Source organism: Carassius carassius, chromosome 5, assembly GCF_963082965.1.
Source record: "Carassius carassius chromosome 5, fCarCar2.1, whole genome shotgun sequence".
NCBI lineage: Eukaryota > Metazoa > Chordata > Actinopteri > Cypriniformes > Cyprinidae > Carassius > Carassius carassius.
This window is the reverse complement of record NC_081759.1, coordinates 33,666,772-33,693,183: the sequence shown is the minus strand read 5'-3', so window position 1 is coordinate 33,693,183 and position 26,412 is coordinate 33,666,772. Positions and strand designations below refer to the sequence as shown.

The following is a 26,412-nucleotide window of genomic DNA, read 5'->3' as shown; positions in this document are numbered from 1 at the left end:
ATGGAGCATTTCAGTTGCATTGTTATCTATGCAGGATCAGAAATCTCTCAGATTTCATCAAAAATATCTTTATTTGTGTTCCGAAGATGAACGAAGGTCTTACGGGTTTGGAATAACATGAAGGTGAATAATCAATATCAGAATTTTCATTTTTGGGTGAATTATCCCTTTAAATTTAATGTGACATTCATATAGCATTTTTGCATTCACTTTGATTTAAAGTGTACTCTGTGATTTTCTGTCAGGTTAAACATCAAGCTGCTTTTTAAGTAGATGAGGAAGGAATAGAAAGAGCAGACTTTGGGATAGATTTATCCAGGACAAAACCACCAGTGTACAGATCTGATCCATTCATGATCTTAATTGTCAAACCAATGAATGACAACATACTTTTCAGGGGAAAAAATGATCAATCCAGTGGAAAAGCAGTGACGTGACATTCAAGATATCATAACTGACATTAAGCAGCCATGATTTTGTATAACTGCTTACTGAGTCTTGTAACAGGTACAGCTAGCATGTTACTGTCCACATGTGTTATTTAACCATTTAATAAAGTCTCCATCAGTGTGTTCAGGTTGAACTTCATTATCCTTAAATACCCTTTGGAAAAGGCACATAAAAAGATTCAAGTAAGCGTCTCATGTTGTTTGTCTGTAAATGCCTTCACATTAAAACTCCTGGTAGGTTTAATATCAATGAAAACAGGACACTATTATTTGAGCTGATATAAATATTTATCCCCTCTTTTATATATTCCATCTCTACATGCATGTCAGGCAATCTCAGTAGCTGAAAACAGTTTATCGGGCTCAACTAAAGACCATCGTGACTTATTTTTGAAAAGTGTAGGTCATTTCAGAGGTAACATCCCCACAATGACTGTCTAACAGAACAATAAGAGTTCAAATTTGAAGGGCTTCCCTTTGCCCCAATGCAACATCGAAAGACTGATGACACTGCCACAGCTTTTGACTAAAAGATTAAAAGGTATAAGATCCAGAGGAACTTCCCCTGCAGGAATTACAGTAAATGCTGCACAGAAACCGGCTACTATTGGCAGATTCCCTGAGAAACAGCAGCGAGCGACACGCGCTCTGGAATCAAACTATATCACGTTACCTAGTGATCTAGCATAGAGGTTAACCCACATAGATCTGAGAATCCTGGCCAGTACACAAGAGCAGCTATATATACATGTTACGCTGCAAATCAGGGTGTGATGCAAAAACTCCAATTTCATGTGTTTTTGCTCTATAAATGAACCAGAAATGCACACTGACTTTCTTCATTACACAGCTTCAAATCATGCATAGTAGGACCATTCTAATTATACAGCGGCTACATAATATCATTTAGGGTTATTTTTGTGAGCACAATTATAAAAAAATATTAAAATCACCATTGATATTTTAAAAAAATACAGTCACAGACGAATTTGGTAGAAGAAACCATAAAATATGCTAATTGTACAATTTACGTTGTTCCTCAAGGGGAGTCAACTTCCACGTCCATTCTAAAGATGACAAGCATTCGCAGGCAAGATATGTTCAAACAGTTAATGCTATAAATAAGTTTCCTTTCCATTGCACAGTACTCACAATATACTACAGAAGACGTCATAACAGAACTCAGCAATGACCTGATATTAAATGAGTCTTGAGCTTGTATCAAAAGCTTTTCGAGGATGCACAGTCTCTTACGTACAGTATGTTTATAATGGACATTACTATCAAACAGGTCCAGAAGACGTAAGGAAAGAAACAGGAACTCTGCGTGATTATACAGAATGGGTGCAACTCTTAGTCAGAAATCCATGCAATGTTTTTACACATCTGCCATTAAACTGAAAGGTACTACAGAGCAGTTTCCTGGTCCGAAGGGGCTGGTCTTTAGAAAGGATGCTTGTGTATGTGTGAATCAACATGTTAACAAGTTGAATTCTTTCTCGCAATGTTGCAGTGCATTTCGTTTTCTGTTCACAGATGGAAGCTGCAACACCAGTGTCAACTTGTATTTAACAGCACAAAAAAAAAATGCTCTCAAATGAACCATGATGACCTTTGTGACCTTTCCTGAATGGATCAGATAAGGAAAGCACATCACTGTGATTTAATGCATGACGTGATGCGTCCTCTGAGTACTCGTGTTCAGTTGTAACTTCTCTGCAGGTGAAGATGAAAGGTGGAGTCATCGAACAGTGGGTTCTTCACTTCCATTTCCCCAGTCTGGAAAGAGAAAGATACTTTAAAACACATTGGCACTACAGGAGACTTCAAACTGTAGCACAGTGGGTTACATTTAATACCAACGATTACACCTGCAGGAGTCATGATTTATGACAGTGACAAGTGAGATCTCTCTCATGTGTGTGACGAGTGGGGCGGGGCTGAGAGCCGTGGGAACGGAGCGAGGCTGGTGGAGTCATTGGAAATCAGCGACACTCACTGGTCTCGAGTCCCACGGGGGAGATCGGAAGCATACAAAAGAGGAGCGACGACAGTGAAGGACGAGAGAGGACCAGGCCTGGGCTTTATTTTGTGTTTGGTTTTTGTTTGTGCACGGCAGTAGTCCGCAAGGGCCGTTGCACTGTTTTGTCTTTATTTGATTATTAAAAGTTTCATTTGAATGTCCGTCGGTTACCGCCTCCTTCTTCCGGATGATTGAGTTTGTACGTTGTTACAACGTGATCCCTCAGAATTATGTATAGAAACATATTGCTCTTACCGGGGCAAGTCCTGGGCACTCATACACAGTGAAGTCTCCGTCTTCATTTTCCTCATCTGAAGTGGCTCCTGACTCAGGAATCTTGGAATCATTTCGTTGCCTGGATGATAACAAAACACAGAAGGCACAGAAGAGTTTTGAATAATAATGTAAATAATGTCAGTGCATGGTCAGAAAATAGACTGATGTATTTAACCTGATAAATTATAGCCAAATGTTCATGGGAAATCACATTATTTCATTTTAACCAACATATTTTTAAATACACACAAAAAAAGTACAAATAAAAAAAAAAGACTTAAATTGTTTTTATTAATGATTTGCATACATTTTGTTTCTCTATAACCTGTTATGTAAATTTCTCATGAATAATTTCTAATATTCCAGTGTTCCATTATTCATAAAGGCCTACATGTTAAATGACCGTGTGGATTTTTTATTCAAAATGGAGTAGATGACATATACAATACCATTCGAGAGTTTGGGATCTTTTTTTTTTTTGTCTCTTGCTAAGGCTGAAATTATGGGCTCAAAATATAATAAAAAGTAATATTGTAAAATGTTATTACTGTTTATTCCTGTAATGGCCACACTTAATTTTCAGCAACAATTACTCTAGTCTTCAGTGTCACATGACAGAATCAAACCAAATCTTGAACAAATTTGAAGAAGGATTTCTTATCAACAATATTTAATGGAAATTTCATTGGAGCAGAAAAACAGAGTAGAAATACAATACTAATTTAAACAGTTTTAGTTTAAACAGAAAGTCCAAAAGAACAGAATTTGATTTATTTATTCTTTACTGTCATGTTTGACCAATTTCACACATTTTCTGAAAAAGTCTTTCAATCTTTCAAAAAATAAAACAAAATAAATCTTACAGAACAAAATTGTTGAACAGAAGCATATATAATATACTCTAATCATTCCAAATCCAGGCATGCATGATAAGGGTTGCTGGGAAATGTGTTGTATACATAAAAGGCAGTTTATTTATTCTATTTGCCAATGACTTACTTGAGTGACATCATTTGCTGCTTCTGAAGCTGAAAGTGGTACATCTGGGCACTCTGTGCAAGTGTTTTATCACCAGTCTAATAATAGAGTAACAGGAGAGTGTGCATCACAACACATGCAGGAATGATGCTTTGCTTTTTTATGTGTATGTATGCTCTACTCACCATGCCACTATCATAAGAACTGGCACCCATTAACCCAAAAGCGGGATAATCAACCTTCTGGGCCAGATGACTGCCTCTCTGCATCCTGAGAAGAAAGCATCATCTTCAGTATCATTCATGTCTACTTATTCATGCAGGTATTTGAACCGAAAAGGTTTGTAAAGATTATATAACATCTCACCTGACCCAACACACTCCGGTCAAGACCATGGCAACTGAGCCCACCATGAGAAACACACCCAAAAATACTAAAAAAGAAGATTAAAAAGATTGTCATGAAAAAGGTTGAAGAAGCAAGAAGGAAAAGCACTGCAGTGACACAGTCCACAAACTCATATACAATTATAGACATCAGCAAACAATATACAGTATAACGCACTGATGAAAGAGTGGTCCTCAGAGGGGTACGGGATGATAAAGGGGCCGCTGTGCACAGCAGAGATAAAGGGAGTGTGTGAGGTTGGGCTGGTGGTCAGGGCACTTGTCAGAGGCTGTTCTGATGTAGCAGCAGCAGGAGATGCCTCTGCTCCACGCTGACTGCTTGGCCAGGATCGATCCTCAGGGGCTTTGGAAGTAGCTGGAGAGGGGGCTGAAGAACATAAGAATTTGAAAAAAGAATGAGACAGACAGATAGACACTGAATTTATTTTTGAGTTTTTATTATTATTATTATTTTTTTTTTATGATGTGGAATGTGTGGCAAATAATGGTAGCATAATTCACAAAAAACAAAACAAAAACTAATGCCTCATGTTGTGCTAAACTGTATGCTGTTACAAAAGGAGAAATAATATGCACCTTTTCCACACAACTTTATAATTTGTGTCAGAAGCTATCAATTCACCCTTCGTAGGGAGTTTGATTGACAGGCAATCTGACCAGTTATAATGCTGAATCTGCCAATTTTCTCCAACAAGCAAACCAGACAGGAGAGTAGATTAACTTTGGTGAACTTAAACTTGCACGTGCAGATTTCTTTCAGTTGTTGAAACAAGACCTTCTGATGTTTATTCATGTTTATTTTTCATGACACTTCAAAAAGACACAAAATGGTATTTATTGTTTGAATTAAAAAAAATTATAATAATAATTTGAAAGCTTGTTTCATATCTAAAGTAACCTGCTCTGTCTTGTCTATTGGTGTGTTGCTATGCTTTTCTGACTGCGTGAAAACAAGATAACGCGTGAGAGCGCCATGAGGTGTTGGACATAGCAACAGTAACAAAGGGTCAATTGCTTTTTTTATATACTGTATTTTTCTGACTATAAGTCGCACCTAAATATAAGTTGCATCAGTCCAAAAATACGGCATGATGAGGGAAAAACATATATAAGTCGCACTGGACTATAAGTCGCATTTATTTAGAACCAAGAATCAAGAGAAAACATTACCGTCTACAGCCGCGAGAGGGCGCTCTATGCTATTCAGTGTAGACTACAGGAGCAATGAGCAGCATAGGGCGCCCTCTCGCGGCTGGAGACGGTAATGTTTTCTCTTGGTTCATTTCTCTCGTTTCATGTCAAATTAATTTTGATAAATAAGTTGCACCTGACTTTAAGTCGCAGGACCAGCCAAACTATGAAAAAAGTCAGGAAAATATGGTATATAAATATTGAAATGTGCTTCTCACCGAAAGCTATTGTATGGCTTCAGAGACCCTGAGTAGACTGCAGTGCACATTTAGTATGTATTTGACAATATATGGAAAACAGGAGCACAAATACTTTCTCCTTTTATGTCTTACAAAAGATAGAAAGTTATACAGGTTTGGAATGCCGTAAGGGTGAGCAGGATTCCCATGCTACATTACCTGAGTGTTTCATCTCTGATTCTCTGTGTTTGCTGATGATGGAAGAGAGAATGTCTATCTCTTCATCCAGCTCTGGGAGATGGCTGACCTTGACTGCTAGGGCAAGAAAGTGGGACAGAGAAATAACATGAGAGTTACGAAAAGTTACAAAAAGTGTCTCATATGGCTCCGGGGGGTGAACAAAGGGCTTCAGTAGTGAATTGATGAGTTTTTGTAAGAAAAATATCCATATTCAAAATGTAATAATCACTTTAATCTATCTTGCGCTCACTGATGTAAAATGGAAGCAGTTCCTGGGGAATGACGTATGAGGTCAGCGTTGCATATGCGAGGGTGAGTCTCATGAAAACAAACATTTGTTAACAGGAGCAAAGGAAGCAAAGTTTCCTTACTTTAGCAAAGGAAAACCAGTCTCCTCTTGGCTTATATTGAAATCCTCTGACATTCTTCTTTACAAATCCTTGTTTTGCATTTCTAATTAGTGACAGTTATTTTGTTTTAATCTCTCCTCTGCGTTTCTGCGTGCGTCACTTCTGAGCTCCGTATGTGCAAAGCTGACCTCATACATCATTCCCCCAGGACTGCTTTTGTTTTACATCAGTGAGCACAAGCTAGATTAAAATAATTATTATGTTTTGAATATGGATATTTTTCTTACAAAAACACCTTTTTTAAAGGATGAGCTTTTTATTAAACTTCTCATAAACCGATGCAGTGCAACACCCGCTGAGCGGCATCAAACAGCTTAAAAGATCAAAGATAATTTTTTGAATAACTCTGACTGAATTTGTATGAAAGAAGATCATATACACCTAGGATGACTTCAAGGTGATTAATTTATGGGCTTATTTTCATTTTTGGATGAACTAACCCTTTAAGACTGGTTTAGTGGTCCAGGGTCATATATTTGAAAGAAGTCCTTTATGCTCACCAAGGCTGATTTATTTAATCAAAAACAGTAAAAACTTTACTACTGTGAAATACGATTACAGTTTAAAAGACGCATTTTCTGTTGGCGCCGATAGCCTAGTGGACATTGTGCTGACATAACAACACTGTGTTACAGGCATCCCAAGTTCAAATCCCAGCTCGAGTACCTTTCCTGGTCCTGCCCCCACTTCACTTCCTGTCTGTTCTACACTGTCCTGTTGTAATAATGGCAAATATATATATATATAAAGAGATCTGTTTTCTTTTTATAATACATTTTTTTTTTATAATTTACATTTATATGATGACAAAGATTAATTTCCTGTCTTCAGTGTCACATGATTCTTTAGAAATAATTTTATTATGTTGATTTGGTTCTCAAGAAACCTTTCTGATCATTACCCATGTTTAAATCAGTTCAAAATAGAAAGTTAAAAAGAACAGCATTTATTACCAACATCCCTTTACTGTCACTTTTGACCAATTTAATGCAAACTCGCTAAATAAAAGTGTTAGTTTTTAAAAAAACAAACAAAAAGTCTTACTGGACCTGAATGTTTGACTGGTAGTGTATTTGCAAATCGTATATACACATGAAACTGCATCTTATCTTAGAGTTAAAGCTTTCACTGTCACAGGTCAGTTATTGAACTATGTAAAGTGGGAACTGATAAGGTAAGTAAAATAATAATGCACCACGGAATATGACATATATCTTGGCATAGTTTGTTTTGCATTGGGTAAAATCTGCATGCCATACTGCTATATTTATGAACACCAAAAATGTGCGTGCTGAAGTGTTATGAGCTTATGCAATGCAGAATCCGTGAGTGTGTGCACTGCAGTGAGTATAGGTGGATTTGGTCAGTCGGTCTGCTGTGTGGTACTGCTATGCGTATGTGGGCAGTGGGGCATACAGTCGGGCAGGAAGAGGATGGGGGAGGGGCTTCTACAGATTCATGAATGAAAGCTGTCACCACTGCAACCACTGAGTAAGTGCCAAGAGCAAAAACTTCACGAGAGAAAAGAAAAAACGATAGAATGTTTGAGAGTGAGATCGAGAGAGAGAGAGAGAGAGAGAGAGAGAGGGAGGGTGTGTGTGACAGAGAGAGACAGAGATGCTTCAGCCATTCAACCATGAAAGATCTATTTTTACCAGCGTGGGCTAAATTTATTTAAAAGTGACAGATTATTTATTTTCCACTCCAAATAATGTGGAAAAAAGCTTTTGTTTGCTGTGGGCTACACAGTTAAGGGAAACAATTTGGTCTAGTGACCTCGTAATTTCATTAATAGCTAGACTGGATAATGGGAATTGCAATTTGCATGATTTATATTTGTATACTTGCATAATTAAACATAAATTAACAAAAACCTTTTTTTTTTTTTTTCAAAAAACACTCTAAACTGATCTCAGTGTTCTATGTAATGTTTCATTTACTAAACGTGTACAGACATATTTGTGTGTAAAACCTGTTTCATAACTTTCATAACTTATGCAATTCCTTAGGGTCTCATTGACTAAAAAGTGTTCTTGTGTGTAAAGGTTTTCCATGTCAAAATTTCTGCCATGCTTTATTAGATGAATCCAGACAACAGCACTGTTTAATTCCGATCAAACTATCGATCAATACTCTTCAAGGTTGTAGACAAGATGAACTTTTTTTTTTTTGTGGCTGAAAACAAAAATGAAATGCTTGTGGATATTTACATCTAACTGCTGCTTGCTTGTATGGATCAAGCTAAAGCAGCATTTGTCAATCCCTACCACTGCAGTGTAGAATGAGACCGCCTGAATTATTTCATTAGCCCCCCTCCTTCCTTTTGCATCTGCAGCAATGTGTGGGTGGGAGAGGGCGAGAGAGGGCGAGAGGGAAGCCAGACTGAAAGGTTGCGAGGAGTGACAGGTCTTCCACTGCAGTCCAATGCATATGATGGGGAACCCTTACATTTTGAAATACTATGTATCAGATTAGCATGTGAAATTATCTGACAAAATCACTGTAAACTGTTTTCATTGCTGCTACAAAAACATTTGGATAAACAAACCTGTAAAATGCGTGTACGATCAAAGATGGTATACCAAGATGGTTTAACAATATTACGTTGAATGGGAAAGGTGCAGCACGCAACATGGTGGAAAAAGTCCACTTTCTAATTAAAAAGAGCTAATCACCAGTTGGTAAAGCAATCGTGTCAATGCATTAAATGCTAAAGTACTCATAGAAAGTCAGCTTCCTGAGATGCATGCTTGGGATTATGCATGTGCATGGACCAACCTGAATTAAATTCTTCTTAAAAGCTATTTTATCATTAGAAACAACATTAAGGGCCCTATGAAATCGGTTTTATTTTCTTCCAGTTTCAGTTTTTTTCTACTTTAATTCTGTTTTAAAGGTTTTATTAATAAAAAACCATATCTAATTGATGAAATTAAAATCATGGAATGTAAACAATTTAACAGCACTTTATTTGAAAAAAAAAAAAAAAAAAATTATTTTACCAAATTCAATTCAGTTAGATAGAAGTTGGTTTTGCATGTCTGAAATAGCTGCCCAGAGCTGTTGAAAATATGCCTGTCAAGTGACCAGACTTTTGAAAGGCACTATTGTAGGACTCAGTACTCACCAGGTTGATTTCGTCTCCTGATCACACACTTTCCTCGTTTGTTCTCAACAAAAGGGTCTAGGCATGGGCCGCAGTGTGAAGAGCCGGGCTGGCAGAAGTGCCGTCGTTCCCGGGCACAGTCCAAACTCCGAGGACAATGTCCCTCAACTATAACAGAAAAGACAAAGACACTGATAACTGAGGTTGCCTCACGTTAATGACCATTGTTTTTCTAATTGTCAAAATGGCCTGACTGCTGATATCTGAACCAGTGAATGCAAAACTATAAATAACTCAAATAAATGAATTATCACCCAAAAATTACATTAAAAAGATGAAAGCGGATTAACAAAATTCTCTTGGTTCTCTCAGTCTAATTTGAGATGCCTCAGAGAGCAAGATGCAGCTTAAGTGATCCTCACATAGTATTGCTTAGCGTCCACTTGTACAACAAAACATGTCAGGCTATTTGTCATACAGAATAATTGCATAAAGAGCTAACAGTAATAAGGCTGATTATGTAAGAATAGCTCTCTCTGTGTATTGTGTCTTGTTACTGTTATGATGGAGAGCTCAGGAACAACAGTGCATCAATAAAACAGCAGTGCAACTGTATGTGGGCACTGCTGCTGAGGGCAGAACTGGGGCAGCAGGGCGAAGTGCAGAGGAGATCCAACACCCACAAATATCATATAACGTCCGAGAACAACAAAGTAGTCGTGTGTCTCTCTCCCACTGATTGTCAGCAGGTATTCATGCTGAGCAAATGTTCATCATAACACCACAAGTGCAAGAATCATTCTAACGAACATTGTTGGTGGAGATTGTAAAGCTTAATGGTATTCAATAGGGAGATCTGAATAATAAATAATTATTATATACATCTTTAGAAGATAAACTTCTTTTGAGTGCCTTGTGGCTGTTTAACGCTTGAGGCAAAAGATGGAATGCAAAAATGTGTTCTATGTGAGAACAGGTTTCATGTAAAATAGAAAACTGGTTGAAAATATATACAGGGAAACATATCTATTTCACAAGGTGGCAAAACGTTACAAATAAAAACAGTTGAATATTGCTTTCCTAACCAGTGGCGGCTCCAGGATTTTTTTGTTGGGGTGCAAAGGAGGAGCTTAACAGTTCAGAGGGGGTGCTAAAAAACGAATTACATTGAGTGAAAGTAATGAACGTCTATAAGCCTCAGCTATCTAAATAGCATGCAAATTCAGCCACCTTGTGTTTTTTATATACAGCAGCTCCGAAAAAAGGCAAATATTAAAAAAAAAAAATTATGTGGTATTAAACTAAATGCCAAATATTTTTTAACACTATCTATCTATTTAGTCATTTTTTCTGATCATCAAGTGTCAGTCAATCTCAATTCCAATTGGAAGAAAAACAGGGTAAATTCTAACAATTTTTAACAATAGATAAAGTGGCAACATTATTTCCATACTATTTAACTATATAACTATTTCCACACAGAGGCATAGCGGATGGTCACGCAGTGGGGCCCCGCAATCATCTCCCCGTGCTGAGATGTGTTATAATGTGTCGATGACAAGAGGTCGACCGATGTATCGTTTTGCTGATTAATCGGCACCGATAGTTGATTGCTGGAACAATCGGTTATCTACAAAAATCCATGCCGATAGTTTTCCGGGTTGTGTCCGTTGCTGGAGCGACTGAGAAGGGTCTGTTTTCACTATACAATGCGAGAGTGGCCTCTAGTGGTTGAAAACATTGACAGCGTTTGCTATTTGTTTAGACATGTGATGCTGCACACTGAACAGAGCGAGAAACTTCAGACCGCAAACTGCAGCTGAGAGAAAATCCTGCCGCGCCACAGAGCGCCATTCACATAGTTTTCCATTAAACTGCATTATATTCGCCCCGAATCATTGTTAATGTACATAATGAATTGTATATTGAGCATTTTCATTTTAATGTTAGTCCTTCTGTGGACCTAATAAAGTCTGTATGCTTCATTTATAGAGCTGTTTAGAGCTTCATTTATAGAGTGTAACAGTATATTGGATCCAGTTAGCTCTTAAAGTGACAGCAGTTAATATTCCTGCTGTCTGTCATTCATATTACTCAAACTACAAAAGAAAGAAAAACTCTCAGTGCTCTTGAATAAATCTCTCGTGTAACTTTAATAATAAGAAGCATATATTTAATTTACACACAGTGAAGAATGATTACTTCATACAATATATGTAGCATGTCTTATTTATTTGTTCTACTGTATAGTAGTATTGCTTGTTATTAGTTTCATATCCTTATTTAATCGCTGACTGTTGTCTTCAGTGTTTTTTTTTTTTAGGCTTGTGATATTGACACTGACAAGAATTGAAATGTATATGGTATCAAACATTTTGATATCAAAAAGACCATATTTAAAGCAAATATAACTAGCCTACATTGTGAATGTGATATATTTTGTTACCATGATATAATATTACTCATATTGTGATAAAAGATTTTGGTCATATCGCCCAGCTCTACTGAGAACCATATATCTTGTAAGAAGAATTGTTATTCATAAATATTATAAAAATATAATTCAACATAAACGTCTTTGATCTTATTCATTTTTCTTACCATTAATGACTACAGACCTGTGGCTCTAATGTCTGTCATCATGAAGTCGTTTGAAAAACTGGTTCTGGCTTATCTGAAGGACATCACTGGACCCTTACTGGACCCCCTGCAGTTTGCTTACCAAGCAAACAGGTCCGTGGATGATGCAGTCAACATGGGATTGCACTTCATCCTGCAACATCTGGACAAATCAGGGACCTATGTGAGGATCCTGTTTGTGGACTTTAGTTCAGCTTTCAAGATTAGAGTTGGCTTTCAACACCATCATCCCAACAGTCCTCCAGACCAAACTGACCAAGCTCTCTTTTCCTAGCTCTATCTGTCAGTGGATCACCAGCTTTCTGACAGATAGACAACAGTTAGTGAGATTGTGGGGAAATTCATGTCAAACAGCTGCTCCACCAACACTGGTGCCCCTCAGGGATGTGTTCTCTCCCCACTGCTCTTCTCGCTGTACACCAATGACTGCACATCTAAAGACCCTTCTGTCAAGCTCCTGAAGTTTGCAGACGACACTACAGTCATCGGCTCAAGAGGTTGAGGAGCTGGCTGTCTGGTGCAGTCTTAACAACCTGGAGCTGAACACGCTCAAAACAGTGGAGATGATCGTGGACTTCAGAAGAAACCCCCCTGCACTCCCCCTACTCACCATCATGAACAGCCCTATTGCTGCAGTGGAGTCATTCAGATTCCTGGGAACCACCATCTCTCAGGACCTGAAGTGGGACAATCACATTGACTCCATTGTGAAAAAGGCCCAACAAAGGTTGTACTCCCTTCGCCAGCTGAGGAAGTTTAACCTGCCACAGAAGATGCTGAAACAGTTCTACTCAGTCGTCATTGAGTCTGTCCTGTGTACTCCAATAACTGTCTGGTTTGGTTCAGCCTCAAAATCAGACATCAGAAGACTACAGAGAACGGTTCGGACTGCTGAAAGGATTATGGTCACTCCCCTGCCCACCCTTCAAGAATTGTATACATTCAGAGTGAGGAAAATGGCTCAGAAAATCACTCTTGTTCCCTCACATCCACGTTGCCCCATCTTTGAACTTTTCAAAGATGGGGACAGTCAGGCACAAGAACAGTTTCTTCCCCCAGGCAATCTACCTCATGAACAGTTAAATGTTCCCCACTTTTGCAATAAAAACGTGCAATATCCTTATATTTATTTGTTACCCCTCCATCCTAGAACATCCCTGCATCTTACTCAATCCTATTCCATTATCATTTATAGCACAATAGTTTTTACACTTATTTATTTGCAAATAATATTTTTTTTTCTTTGTCTGTGTGATGTTGTCTGTCCCACATGGAAAGAACCTATATGTGGATATATGCGCATATATGAAACCTATATGCAGTGTAAATGCACATATATGCTGCATATATGCACATATATGATAATATATATGCTGCATATATGCGTATATATACTACATATATGCTGCATATATGTGTATATATGCCACATATAGGCAAAATTGTAGATGCATATATGTGCATATAAAGGAAATATAGGTCTCCTGTATTGCTTCTTCATATCCACATATAAGCCCTATACATACAAGATATGTCTTCTATATACTGTAGCTAATGGCAGGATTTGTTCATTTTGTAGCTCATATCTCATTTTTGACTGTCATACATGATGCATAGCTCATATTTTCTATTATCAAGGCAAAAACTAAGAATTACGGAAAAAGAATATTCAAGAACGTATGTATGTGCGAACACGTGAAATTGTTATCACATGTAATTGGCATGTTATGGAATTTAACTATGGCAATATATTAACATGATATACAGAGCCGGACAGTAACGGAGTACATTTACTTGAGTACAGTACTTAAGTACAGTTTTGAGGGATCTGTACTTTACTCTAGTATAATTTTTGGGGAGTACTCATGACTTTACTCTACTACATATGAGAGGCAAATATTGTACTCTTTACTCCGCTACATTTTATCCATAATCGTAAGTACCCGTTACTTCTTCTGCCCCGTCCACACGGAGATGGACCCCTGATCTTTTTTTCCCTCTTCTCAAGAAATATCCGCGTCCACACGAAACCGATGTAGTAAACATGCCAGACCAGCATGTGGCGCTGTAATTCTGCCACAGACATACACTTAAAACGGAGAAGAAGACATGGATTTGCTGATAAACCTTGCGCGTGGTACACAAACGAACATGGAACAATACATTTATTAATCCGTGTTAATGTTAGTTAATAAAAAATACAATTGTTCAGTGTTTGTTCATCTTTTTGTTGCATCACTACGTGATGTAGTGGTGTTTGACTAGGGGCGAGACGTGGGCTGGGACGTGTTGCCTAGCAGCTATGGATTAAAATTTTACTATTATAGGTGAACATATAGGTGCATATATACGTGTATATATGTACCTATATAGGTATATGTATGCACATATATATGTGTACATATATGTGTAAATATATGTGTGCATATATGTACATACAGGTGTATATATATGTGTACATATGTGTCACATATATTAAAAACCTATATCAAAACCTATATTGAAACATATATGTATATATAGGTTTTTTCCATGTGGGGTGTACTGGAAGCTTATGCCACAAAAACAAATTCCTTGTATGCGCAAGCATACTTGGCAATAAAGTTTTCTGATTCTGATTCTGCACTACAATGATTATGACAAGCCTATGGGGGATTTTGGCACCTCATTGCACACTGTGGCTATAAGAACACCTCTTATGTATGGTAAAATCATAATGAACAGCCTTGAATTCTACTTCTGAAAGACTCAGCCACTGAAACCTTGGCTCTTGTTTCCATAACAACTGCTATGGCAACTGAGTAGGTGTGACATCATCAGGTGTGAGTCACTGCCAAAGCAGCATTTGAAAAGGGGGCGGGGATAAACTCTTCTGAACCAGAGCCAGTCATGGGAGACAGTGAAGGAAATAAAACACAACAATTGACGATACGTTATAAAATTTGCATTGTTTCAAAATAATTTATTGCAATGTGCAATATAAAAAAAACAGTGCAAATTGCCTAAATGTATTCATCCCATATGTACCACATTGTTTTTAGATTCATGAACAGATCTGTGTCACCAAATTAATTGCTATTGATTTCAAAGCTCAAACCAAAAATCATTGCCTTGCAATTTTCTTTTTACTGGAGCTGCCCATTAAGTCACTCATTGAACCTACAACGCATCAGCAGTGATGGTTTTTACCAGAATCTTTTATTGTCACTGCATTAGAAGTGATGCACACAACAGTTTAAAGCACAGCTGTTCAACGTTGTCTATCAGTTTCAGATCTTAATTTCATTAAGAGAGGAACATAAGCTTTTTTTATGTGAAAGCCTCTCAATCAGACGTATAGGCACAATTATGTATGCTTCTGCACAAACACAGACTCATTTCCTGCACTTTATCACTCTTAAAAACACAACAATGTAAGAATCTCTTTCTACATCACTTCCTCACCACATATGGTGATGGCTATCACAAATGCATCTGCATGTGACCATCTCCATCAAACCATGTGAATGTAGATCAATATACATAAAGATGTGTCAAGATAAATATAATTGTTTCTATTCTTTCTTTTTCTGTTCCGTTTCATTTCAATCAGCTATGTTTAAACACACATAAAAAAATAATGCTTTAAACCAGACTACTCAAATTTTACAGGGCTTTCGTAAGACCAATTAGCCAACTAGTCCTTCAGACATCCAGATGACTAGTTGATATTTTCAAATATGTAGATTTGCACATACTTGACCCAGACAAGAAGTTCTGTCGCAGTTTTGTAAAACTTTTTAGTTAGAAATTAAGGGAAATAGATCACACACACATCACTGCTATGGAGCACCACTATCATCTCTCACTCCATACTGCTCCCGCAAACTACCAACAAAGGCCAAAGTGGCTCTGCTGAGGGTGGAATGTGTCGGCGCAGCACAGAAGGTGTTCGCATAATTTACCATCACTCTAAAACAGGGATTCCCAAACTTCTTTGTCAGCTAAAATCATTTAAACTAATTTATTGACTGTAACAAATAACAGCATGGGATTTTAAGTTAATATTTCAATAATTTAATAATTTAACAGCATATTTGCATGTTCAACATTCATTGATAACAGTTAATGTTCACATGACAAGCAAGTAAAATATTTTGTTCATTATATATACAGTATATAATATTATATAATGTTATGCTATCCATCATACCCACTGAAGGCTCGTCAGTAGATCTAATATAGAGTAAAATATATATCGTCAGTAGATCACGCGTGCGCTGAAGTGAACTAACCCTGGAACATAACCTTCTGTGGAGCAGGTTATCTTCAGGGGGCATGTTACTATGGTTACTTACATACCCTGAAAGTAACCTCCGATTTTGGACCCAAAAGTTGAGGTTATCTGCTTGCTTATCCTCAGACATACCTGGGTATGTCACATAACCTGGTTTTTGGAATACCCCCCAGTTTGAGAAACTTAATTTTGGGAAAAGAGGTATGTGTAGTTTCAGAATGTCAGATAAAGGTCTGTCGAAAATCAACAATACATAATATAACACTATAAATACTACAAATAGGGCTGCACAATAAATTCTATTTTATTGTGATTACGTTTATTTGCATTATCTCAATTTTTTTTGCACATTTATTAAAAAAGAAAAACTGAAATACCACATGGTCCTAAGTATTCAGACCCTTTGCTGTGACACTTATATATTTAACTCAGGTGCTGTCCATTTCTTTTGATCATCCTTGAGATGGTTCTACACCTTCATTTGAGTCCAGCTGTGTTTGATTAAACTGATTGGACTTGATTAGGAAAGCCACACACCTATCTATATAAGACCTTACAGCTCACAGTGCATGTCAGAGCAAATGAGAATCATGAGGTCAAAGGAACTGCCTGAAGAGCTCAGAGACAGACGTGTGGCAAGGCACAGATCTGGCCAAGGTTACAAAAATATTTCTACTGCACTTAAGGTTCCTAAGAGCACAGTGGCCTCCATAATCCTTAAATGGAAGATGTTTGGGACGACCAGAACCCTTCCTAGAGCTGGCCGTCTGGCCAAACTATATCTACCCAAAGATCACTGTGGCTGAGCTCCAGAGATGCAGTCGGGAGATGGGAGAAAGTTGTAGAAAGTCAACCATCACTGCAGCCCTCCAGCAGTAGAGGCTTTATGGCAGAGTGGCCCGACGGAAGCCTCCTCAGTGCAAGACACATGAAAGCTCGCATGGAGTTTGCTAAAAAAAAACACCTGAAGGATTCTCTGGTCTGATGAGACCAAGACAGAACTTTTTGGTCTTAATTCTAAGCGGTATGTGTGAAGAAAACCAGGCACTGCTCATCACCTGTCCAATACAGTCCCAAAAGTGAAGCATGGTGGTGGCAGCATCATGCTGTGGGGGTGTTTTTCAGCTGCAGGGACAGCTCTGGTTGCAATCGAGGGAAAGATGAATGTGGCCAAGTACAGGGATATCCTGGACAAAAACCTTCTCCAGAGTGCTCAGGACCTCAGACTGGGCTGAAGGTTCACCTTCCAACAAGACTAAAATAACGAAGGAGTGGCTTCTCAAGAACTCTGTGACTGTTCTTGAATGGCCCAACCAGAGCCTTGACTTAAACCTAATTGAGCATCTCTGGAGAGACCTGAAAATGGCTGTCCACCAACGTTTACCATCCTGACAGAGTTGGAGAGGATCTGCAAGGAGGAATCCAGGCGTGAAAAACTTGTTGCTTCTTTCCCAAAAAGACTCATGGCTGTATTAGATCAAAAGGGTGCTTCTACTAAATACTGAGCAAAAGGTCTGAATACCTAGGACCATGTGATTATTTCAGTTTTTCTTTTTTAATAAATGTGCAAAAATGTCAACAATTCTGTGTTGTTCTGTCAATATGGGGTGCTGCGTGTACATTAATGAGGAAAAACTTAAATGATTTTAGCAAATGGCTGCAATATAACAATTTAAGGGGGTCTGAATACTTTCAGTACCCACTGTATGTGCATACCAGATTTTTTTTTTATGTTCCGTGGTTTACTTCTTTCACGTGGTCATTTGCAACTAAACCTGTGATCAAATAATGCAAGTTGATGTGTGGTTAAAGTGCAATAATTCTGACAGAATGTAAAAAATAAATAATTAGATAAATAAAATACCAGACAAAAATCATGGTTAATAATCATTTTTCTATTTCTTTAAAAAAAGATAATTTTGATTAACTGTTTAAAGGGATAGTTCACCGAAAAATGAAAATTCTGTTATTAATTCCTCAAGTCATTCCAAAACCCGCAAGACCTTTGTTCTGTGCATTGATCGTGGTAATATTTTTGCTGTCTATGGAGTGTAAGAGAGCTCTCAAATTCCATCAAAAATATCTTTATTTGTGTTCCGAAGATTAACGAAGGTCTTGCAGAATAAATGGACATGCTGAACTAAGTTGCCATCCACCAGTGTTTAAAGGTAGGTTTGTTCATCTTTTTAGTTCAGATCGACAAAGCCATGAAAGCTATATTATACAGATGCAACATATCTACATCTCCTTTATACTGTCACTATTTTTCCCATGAACTTCAATTGGATGTCTTATGAATCATCATTTGCCTAGCAACACCGTTCAGCAAACACAACAGAAAAAGGAATAATGTTGTTATTCTTTGCTCCAGACTATGACAGTCTTTTAAAAGTCCCTTTATGTAAACTTGCTTCTCAATACAAAGTTTGAAAAACGCACTGAAGCAGTGTGGACTGCATGTTGTCATTCTCAAGAACTTTGTGCTCTATGTGACATGACAAGCTGACTGGAAGGAGACAGAGCAGAGAACAGAGCTGCGGGGTTTTTTCTTGATGAGTGCCTTGAATTCTCTCATTGTGAAATGTCAAAAACTATTATTTCTGAAATGTTAAAAATAACATTGCAGCAAGTTAATATAAATCCACATTTCAAGCTGACTTATACTGTAAGAGCACAGAGCAAAATAAATGGTTACAGTCCTGTCGCTTCTCATCATTTAAGTATTTTCCCTGTTTCTAGAGGTTTTGTGCTAATCCTTTCCTTGTAAACTGCTAAAAAGTTGAATTGCATATTTTGCAGCTATGGGAAAAGTACCTTACAGAAAAGTGATGAAGGACAATGGAATACATAAACGTAGAAAATAAGGATTGGACATTATAGTGTACTGTTCAAACTGTATTCAAAATGTACAAATATTTTTTTTTTCTTTTCACATGTAGACAGAGAAACACAACATCTGCTATAAATATATAACGGTGTTGCGACGCAAATTTATATTTATTAACATTATTATTGACCAACTCTGAACTAGACATGTGCAAGTATTCGGGTAATGCGATATATCACGTTAATGAATATGCACGATATTGCTATCTAAATACCGTGAATAATTATACATTACAAATTATTCCGAATTTGAATGCATTTTAAGAATAATTTTCCCATCAGCTGGCCAAAATGCACAAACACCTCTGTATGCTGCTTGAAAGACGCATGTGCGTTCTGATGTAAACAAGCACGTTTGAGAAGCACATGGAGGAACACGTGAGAGATGCGCTGAATGAAAGTACATTCACTCTCTGACAGCAGATGGCACTAAACTGCAGAAAATGCAGCCCTTAACCTGGAAACCGATAAATAAAGCAGCTGCACTACTTTCTAAAACATATTTAAATAATTTCAAATAGCCATTCAGATTTTGTGGATTTGCTATGATCTTCATCACAGCTCCAAATACTTTGACTAAATAGGCTATTTATTTTCAAACTTTTTTTTTTCATTTTAATCTGGACTACAACATGCCCTAGATATTGTTTGAAAGTGTTTTGATTCTTTATAGTTCATTCACACTTTACATTAAGGCTTCATTAGTTAACATTAACTGCCAATGAAAAATTCTTCTGAACATTCAGTTATCTTAGATATTCCAATATTTAATAACATGTTGTTAAAATCGAAAGTTGCAGCTGTGTTAATTTTTTAACAAAAATTAGTAACTTCTGTAGCAAATGTAGCTATTGCTTATTGTGATTGTTAAAGGTTAACTAATGAAGTCTTATTTTAAAGTGATACCGATTTGTCTTTAATCACTTTTATCTGTATATAACTTTTAACTTTATATTTTTCTGTATTGCTTTATTGTATGTCTATATTGTAATGTTCAGTTATTTTTGTTATAAGAAAAAAGTTATTTAACCTTTTATACTGTATTATGACCACTGATATTTCACAATATCGTGATAATACCATATACGGTGATAAAAGCATTAGCAATTAATCGCAACAGGGAAATTTGATACCGGTTGAAAGTTGAGTTGTCTCCAGAAATAGTATTCTTTCATCAGCTGCTGCCACGATGAACTGTGAATATCTTAAAAAATGAAACATCTTCTTTTTTTAGCCACCTCACACTCTTACATCACGTCTGTTTCCTGGCCTCAGACTGGTGCTCATGTGTGAATACATTTCTCTTATTCAGGGCAGACATTAGGTGGCCAGTCTTCTTTCTAAATTAGTAATGAGGTGAAATCCATTGTGTCACTTAGAGGGAAAACATAATTATCCAATTAATCAACAATGTGCAGTAAAAACATGACATGCATCTATAATTGTCTCAGTCTGACAATATGAACACCAATATGACACTTAAAATATGTACATCTATGTGCAATGCAAAACTTCCTCTCTTACATATTCTGTCCTTGACTAAGCTTATCACAGAATATGCTATTTCAGGATAACACCTCTGCATCTAGAGCTAAAATCATTATGGACTGCAGAGAGAAGAGCCACCATTGTTCAAACAAGGAGAGAGAGCATTCTCAGGTGAGCATGACCTTATCCGACACATGTGCATCACTCCAGCCACTCTGCAGACACTGCATTGATCCTTCAAAAAGGAGCCAGAGAGATTTCACACATGCACTATATCAGTGTCAGGATATAAGAACATTTTTACGGGTGTCAGCCTGTCAGGTGGGTCTCATGTCACGGAGAACATCTTAATTAAGCATAGAGAGAAAGTTAGGTTTAATCCTGACAATTTCATACACATGGGAAATTATTTTATTACATAATTAAACCTACATGAATCTGTGTTAATAACCATTTTCCTGGATGACTGATTACCACATTATGAGATGGAGAGTAAAGAATTTATTTGATATAAGTAGTACATTTTTTGCCTTTAAAAGTGATTTAGTAATACAAAGCTTAAAAAATACTGTTACAGAAGATTTATATTTAAAATAAATATAGTAATTCTGAACTTTTTATTCATCAAAGAATCCTGAAAAAAAAAACATTATGGTTTTCACAAATATATTATGAATTTCAATTTCCAGTCGAGTTAATATTAATAATAATAATAATAATAATAATATGTCTTGAGCAGTAAATCAGTAAATTAGACTGATTTCTGAAAGATCCTGTGACAATGAAGACTAGAGTAATGAAAATATAGCTTTGTCATCACATTAATAGAAATTGAATTAAATGAACAATTCACAAATAAAATATAATAAAATAATATATATATTTTAAATTTTAATAATATTACACAACATTGCGGTCTTGCATGAAAAATCTTATTTTAAAAAAGATTTTAAAACCATAAAAAATTCTTTCTGACCCTAGACTTTTGAACAGTAGTGCATACAGATACCCTTTCCTTTCATAAGAAAGACTTTTCAGTTGATATTTATGTTCCTCTCATACTCCCTAACATTTCATGATCCTGGGATCATTCCCAAACCTCGCTGACTTCCCTTTAAATTACCTCAGAATCCATATTTAGAGGTCTATAGCACAGGTGTTCTGAGCTGTATATCTCAGCAGCAACCCTAATAATATGTTCTCTAAACTGCATCATGCTCTGCTGAAAATGGTTTGGAACTTTTACTTTTATATATTAAATGTTGCATTTTTCCTCATTTAATTTTTGCAATGTTGCAATTTTTTCAACTAATATATTTTAATAATAAAACAAATAATTAAGATTGTTCTATTTGATTCAATTGTGTCAATAGACAGTGACCATGTTGTGTGAATTTGGCATGCTGGAAGATTCTGACTGTAAATGTTTTCCTGTCAAACATGTTGCTATGATACATGTCAATGAGTGAGTTGCTGTTCACCCATATTTAGTGAAGAACAGGTATTTCATTACTTAAACATGAAGCAATTTTTGCTGCAGTGGGTCTCTGAGGGTTAAAAGAAAGAGAAAAACATGAAACAAACAGAAAACAGATAAGCAAAAACAAGTAATACAGAAAGCAGAATGCAAAAAATGAAGGCGAAAGGGGAAAGAGCAGAGAAAGAAAAAGAGAATAATAGATTAGAATGAAAGAAAGCAGCATAAGAGACAGTTTGAGAATAATCATGATGGATGATTTTTATGGAGCAACACTTGAGTGGCAGCTGTAACCTTTGAGTCTCAATAACACATTTCTCTATTGTGTCCCATTCTTACAACAAAAGAAAGCAGCAAAGCTGAAACAATGAAGAGTGGCAGAACAACTGAATTATACTTATTATACCAGACATCTCTCCAGCTGTTAAAATATACACAACGATTATAGAGCACAAGAGAAAAACACTCAACTTGATGGCAGATCTCTTCACTCTCAAAGTGGTGCGGTGCAAATCTTAGATTTAGGTTTCTACTTTGAAGCAAGATTAAAATGACTAGCGCACGAGGATTATAGTCAACCCGACGGGCTGCTTAAAACATCTCACCCTCTTTCACGGTAGCTTAAGTCTGACGTGATATCATGAAGCCACACAAACTCATGCAGACATGCGAGATCACAACTCAAACCCACAGGGAGCAGTTAGACACAGAGAGAAGCTGATAAAGAGAGAGAGAGAGAGACAAACTGGAAATGAGAAAGACTTCATGCGCTCCAGGTATTAAATCAGAGCATCTTGTACAGGAGGCAACATCAGCCAAAGGCAAGCACCAGAAAGCCAGACTCAAGATATTAATTGCATTAATCTCTTTAGACTTTTGGCTGAAGTGTTCCTTTAAGGATATATAACTTAAAAATGTACACTGGCAAAACCAGATAAACTGATTTAGTCATTTTATTCAGTGTATTATTCTTATATTATTTGGTGTAGCCCCTTGAACTGCCATTCAGTTATTTCTCTCATGGTTTCTTCTTTTCATTCCACTCTTTAGCAATAGCAACAACACCTACCTCTTCCCTCTGCATCTAAATGATCTATATTCTCTCTGGTTTCATAACTGCTTCTATACAAGTTCTCTGAAAGAAGAGCCATTTAGCGCGCTCATTTTTGAAGGTTACTTAAATTGTCTTCTTTCTCATTAGATGGTCAATTATCAAGTTCACAGCTCCTTTACAGCGTGAGCAAAGCCCTGGAAACTCACAAAAGCCTAAATAAAATGTCTTTGCTTTGGTTAAATATCATCTACCATGGTCACATTGTTTACTTTACTACTACTACAGCACACAACTGAAACGGTTATGGTCGATAATGGCAAATAATAGTATTCTAAACTATTTTTACTATTAAAATAAATTAAAGAATCAGTTTTAAGAGTGTTTTTTTATTTTAAATTTTTTGTATTGTTACAATGTTGTTATAATAAATAAATGAACAATGTGTATTAATTTACCGTGTCACCTGCACCAAGATATGCCTGTTTTTTTTTTTATCAGCAAAAACTGACAGCTCCAGGGCTTATGTCAAATCTACATATAGCATTTTTGTAGCTGGATAGTCTGATCAAACTCAAAACCAAAATACACAAAAGTGCATTATGGGTGTTGAGGTTTACTATTTTTTTCACCACAACCCTTTTTCTGTTTTCTCTAGTTGTGTAGCACCGATTGAAAAAAAAAAAAAAAAAAAAAAAATTGGAAATCAGCTTCTTGTTGGCCTCTTAAAAAGGAATTTAGGCATCCCTAGGAATATAGACATATTAAAGGTAATACAACTTTTTTTGTGTATTCTGTAATAATTTATCCTTTCAGCTGCTGAAAATATATACAACAGGAATTAAATAAATATCCCAGTAAGAATCAGATGTGAGTGCAAGGTATTGGACAATGAAAAAAAGAAAGAAAGAAAAAAGTCCTTTGTGGTTTAGCTTTTTCCTTGAGTTTCCAGACTGTCTTTGGTCTTGTGGTTTGAGGGACTCTAGTAGCTGTCATGTTCTGCATTCTTATTTTTCTTATTTATAGCCCAGACCTGAGTGGCAGGAGGAACGTGGCAGGGTCTGGAGTTCTCATTCCTGTCTGCTGATTGCCGATTTCCATTACACAACACTGAGGGGTTAAAGAATTGCCCTTGGGGTGTTAATGTCAATAAATGCTATGACGTTACCAGGACATTAACAGCATATCTTAAGTGCATAGTGGGAAACTCATGATGACATCAAGACACAATGTGAATGCACCCAAGAGTGCGCACATTTCCCAAAATGGACAGACAGGGGGTCCACATCTCTCCCACCTGCGTCACAGAGCACCTCTTCTCCCTGTACCATAACATCTTATTACATCTCATATAGACTTAAAATGTAATGTTTTTCAAACAGCAGAATAATTTATTTAAATCAAAGACAATTCTAAGAATCTTGAATTCATTTAAAATGAAAAACCTTCAGTCACTGAACGCAAGCAAAAACATTCTACTATTATTCATTATTTTAAATAAGTCTGATTTAAGGATACTTCAATAGTCTAATTATGACTTTTACAAACACTTGCAGTTCACGTGTACAGAACAAGCAAAATATACAAAACATCCCCACTATGTGGCAGCACAGAAACTGTTTGTTTGATCCCAGATATCAGTCTGGCATCACGTTAATCATAAATAAGTTTAATTAAGCGCATCTCACCTGCCATTGCAGCGCTGACGGCGACTGTTGTGATGAGGAAAGCCTCGGTGAGTAGCGAGGCCCACGGTGGGCTCAGTGATCGCATCCTTACGAACAGTACAACGGCCCGGGGATCCGGGGTTTATCATTCCCCCGTCCCACAGTTGTTAAAAACCTTTGACTGTAATTTCTGAGCAATGACACTTAAGTGTGCAGTCGGTAAGATGCGAGCAGATCATTCGGTGCGCGTTCACCGCCGATGCTGATGCGGATGCCTGTGCGCTGCTCGAGATGATGAACTCTCTCTCTCTCTCTCTCTCTAAACGAGAAAATACCACGAGCTGAGCTGAGGACTACGTAAAACGATGTCGTCATCACGTCAGGATATTTTCGGTCCCCTCTAAAGTAAAGATATATTATTTTAACAGGTGCTTGTTGGGGATAATAACGACGTGGGAGGATAACGCCAAATGGGGAGGTTGGAGTTCAAATATGTCGAACAATTAATGAGAAATATGTTTAAATGTCACGTATATTGTATGTAACCCAAATAACTAAAAATTGAAATAATATGTGATCCCGGACCACAAAACCAGTCATAAATAGCACGGGTATATTTGTAGCAATAGCATTGTATATGTGAAAACTATTCATTTTACTTAATGCCAAAAACATTAGGGTATGAAGTAAAGATCATGTTCCATGAAGATATTTTGCAAATGTCCTACCGTAAATATATATATATATATATATAAAATTGATGAATTCGGACAATTCTAAAGAAGATTTTCTCAATATGTTGATTTGTTTGCACCCTCAGATTTCAGATTCTCAAATAGTTGCAAACCAAATATTGTCCTATCCTAACAAACCATACATCAATGGAAAGCTAATTTCTCATTTCAAAATCTGTGGTGGCAGAACAAACCTTTGTACTGTCGCCTGCTGGTGTGGCCAATACATTTTACTTGTATCAAATACCATCGCGAAAACATCAGCTTAAAGACAAAAATATGCAGTCTCTCAGCAATAATGATTTATTGTTCTAAAAAATAATATAATAATAACACAAAAGGATTTGGGCAGGATACAATTAAAAAGGATAATGTATAGTACCAAGTGCTGTAACTAATAAATAAAAATATCCAATTACGCTAATTAAAAGTTGAAGTCGTTGCCATTTCATAGATAAAACTACTTTAAAAAGTCAGAAAAGAAGAAATTAGGAAGCTGTTGTGGTCATATACATGAGTCAGACTCTATTGATAACATTTTACACATCAAAAACTTGCTTGTAATTTCAGTCTGTAACCGTGGCGCTGTATTAATATGAATACCAATTGAATTGCTCTCATCTGCTGAATTGCCCTTTACAAAAGCCACTTGCCCTTAAATCAAAAAGCATCATAACATGACACTTATTTCCACTAGGACCCACAATTGATAGAGCGGTATCCTCTGCTTGAACTGAACTAAACTATATCGTGCATGCAAACCATAAGATACTGTCTGATATCATAATGCAATTACCAAATGCAATAAAAAAAATCCAAAGATTGAACAATTAAAAAGGAGGGAAAAAGCACCATATGAAAATGGCTTGCAGTCAGTTACACTTGTTTGACCTGGTTAATGAAAAATCTAATGCAGTCAATTCCGTCATCACAA

At 36.7% G+C, this 26,412-nt stretch overlaps 1 protein-coding gene across 2 annotated transcripts; it reads right to left on the bottom strand.

Annotated features, from left to right (window-relative positions):
* Window positions 1-715: 715 nt before the first annotated feature.
* Window positions 716-25,056, bottom strand: npdc1b (neural proliferation, differentiation and control, 1b). Of its 2 annotated transcripts, none has more exons than XM_059550814.1 (9): window positions 24,766-25,056; window positions 9,281-9,427; window positions 5,723-5,818; window positions 4,291-4,500; window positions 4,093-4,159; window positions 3,912-3,996; window positions 3,748-3,824; window positions 2,728-2,827; window positions 716-2,228 (listed from the first exon to the last, which is right to left on the bottom strand). In XM_059550814.1, exons 1-9 carry the CDS (start codon window positions 24,848-24,850, stop codon window positions 2,151-2,153), a joined length of 945 nt encoding a protein of 314 aa, XP_059406797.1. In that variant the 5' UTR covers window positions 24,851-25,056; the 3' UTR covers window positions 716-2,150. The 2 variants fall into 2 exon arrangements, with proteins under 2 accessions (XP_059406797.1, XP_059406798.1); XM_059550815.1 differs by having other exon boundaries at window positions 5,723-5,815; window positions 24,766-25,055.
* Window positions 25,057-26,412: the final 1,356 nt, after the last annotated feature.

Excerpts from the sequence above, each read along its gene's own strand:
- npdc1b (XM_059550814.1), bottom strand. The coding sequence starts at position 24,850 with ATGCGATCACTGAGCCCACCGTGGGCCTCGCTACTCACCGAGGCTTTC. Across the intron at positions 4,501-5,722 it reads ATCAGAGATGAAACACTCAG|CCCCCTCTCCAGCTACTTCC; the intron begins GTAATGTAGCAT and ends TATGTTCTTCAG. Across the intron at positions 2,828-3,747 it reads CAGCAAATGATGTCACTCAA|GCAACGAAATGATTCCAAGA; the intron begins GTAAGTCATTGG and ends GTTATCATCCAG.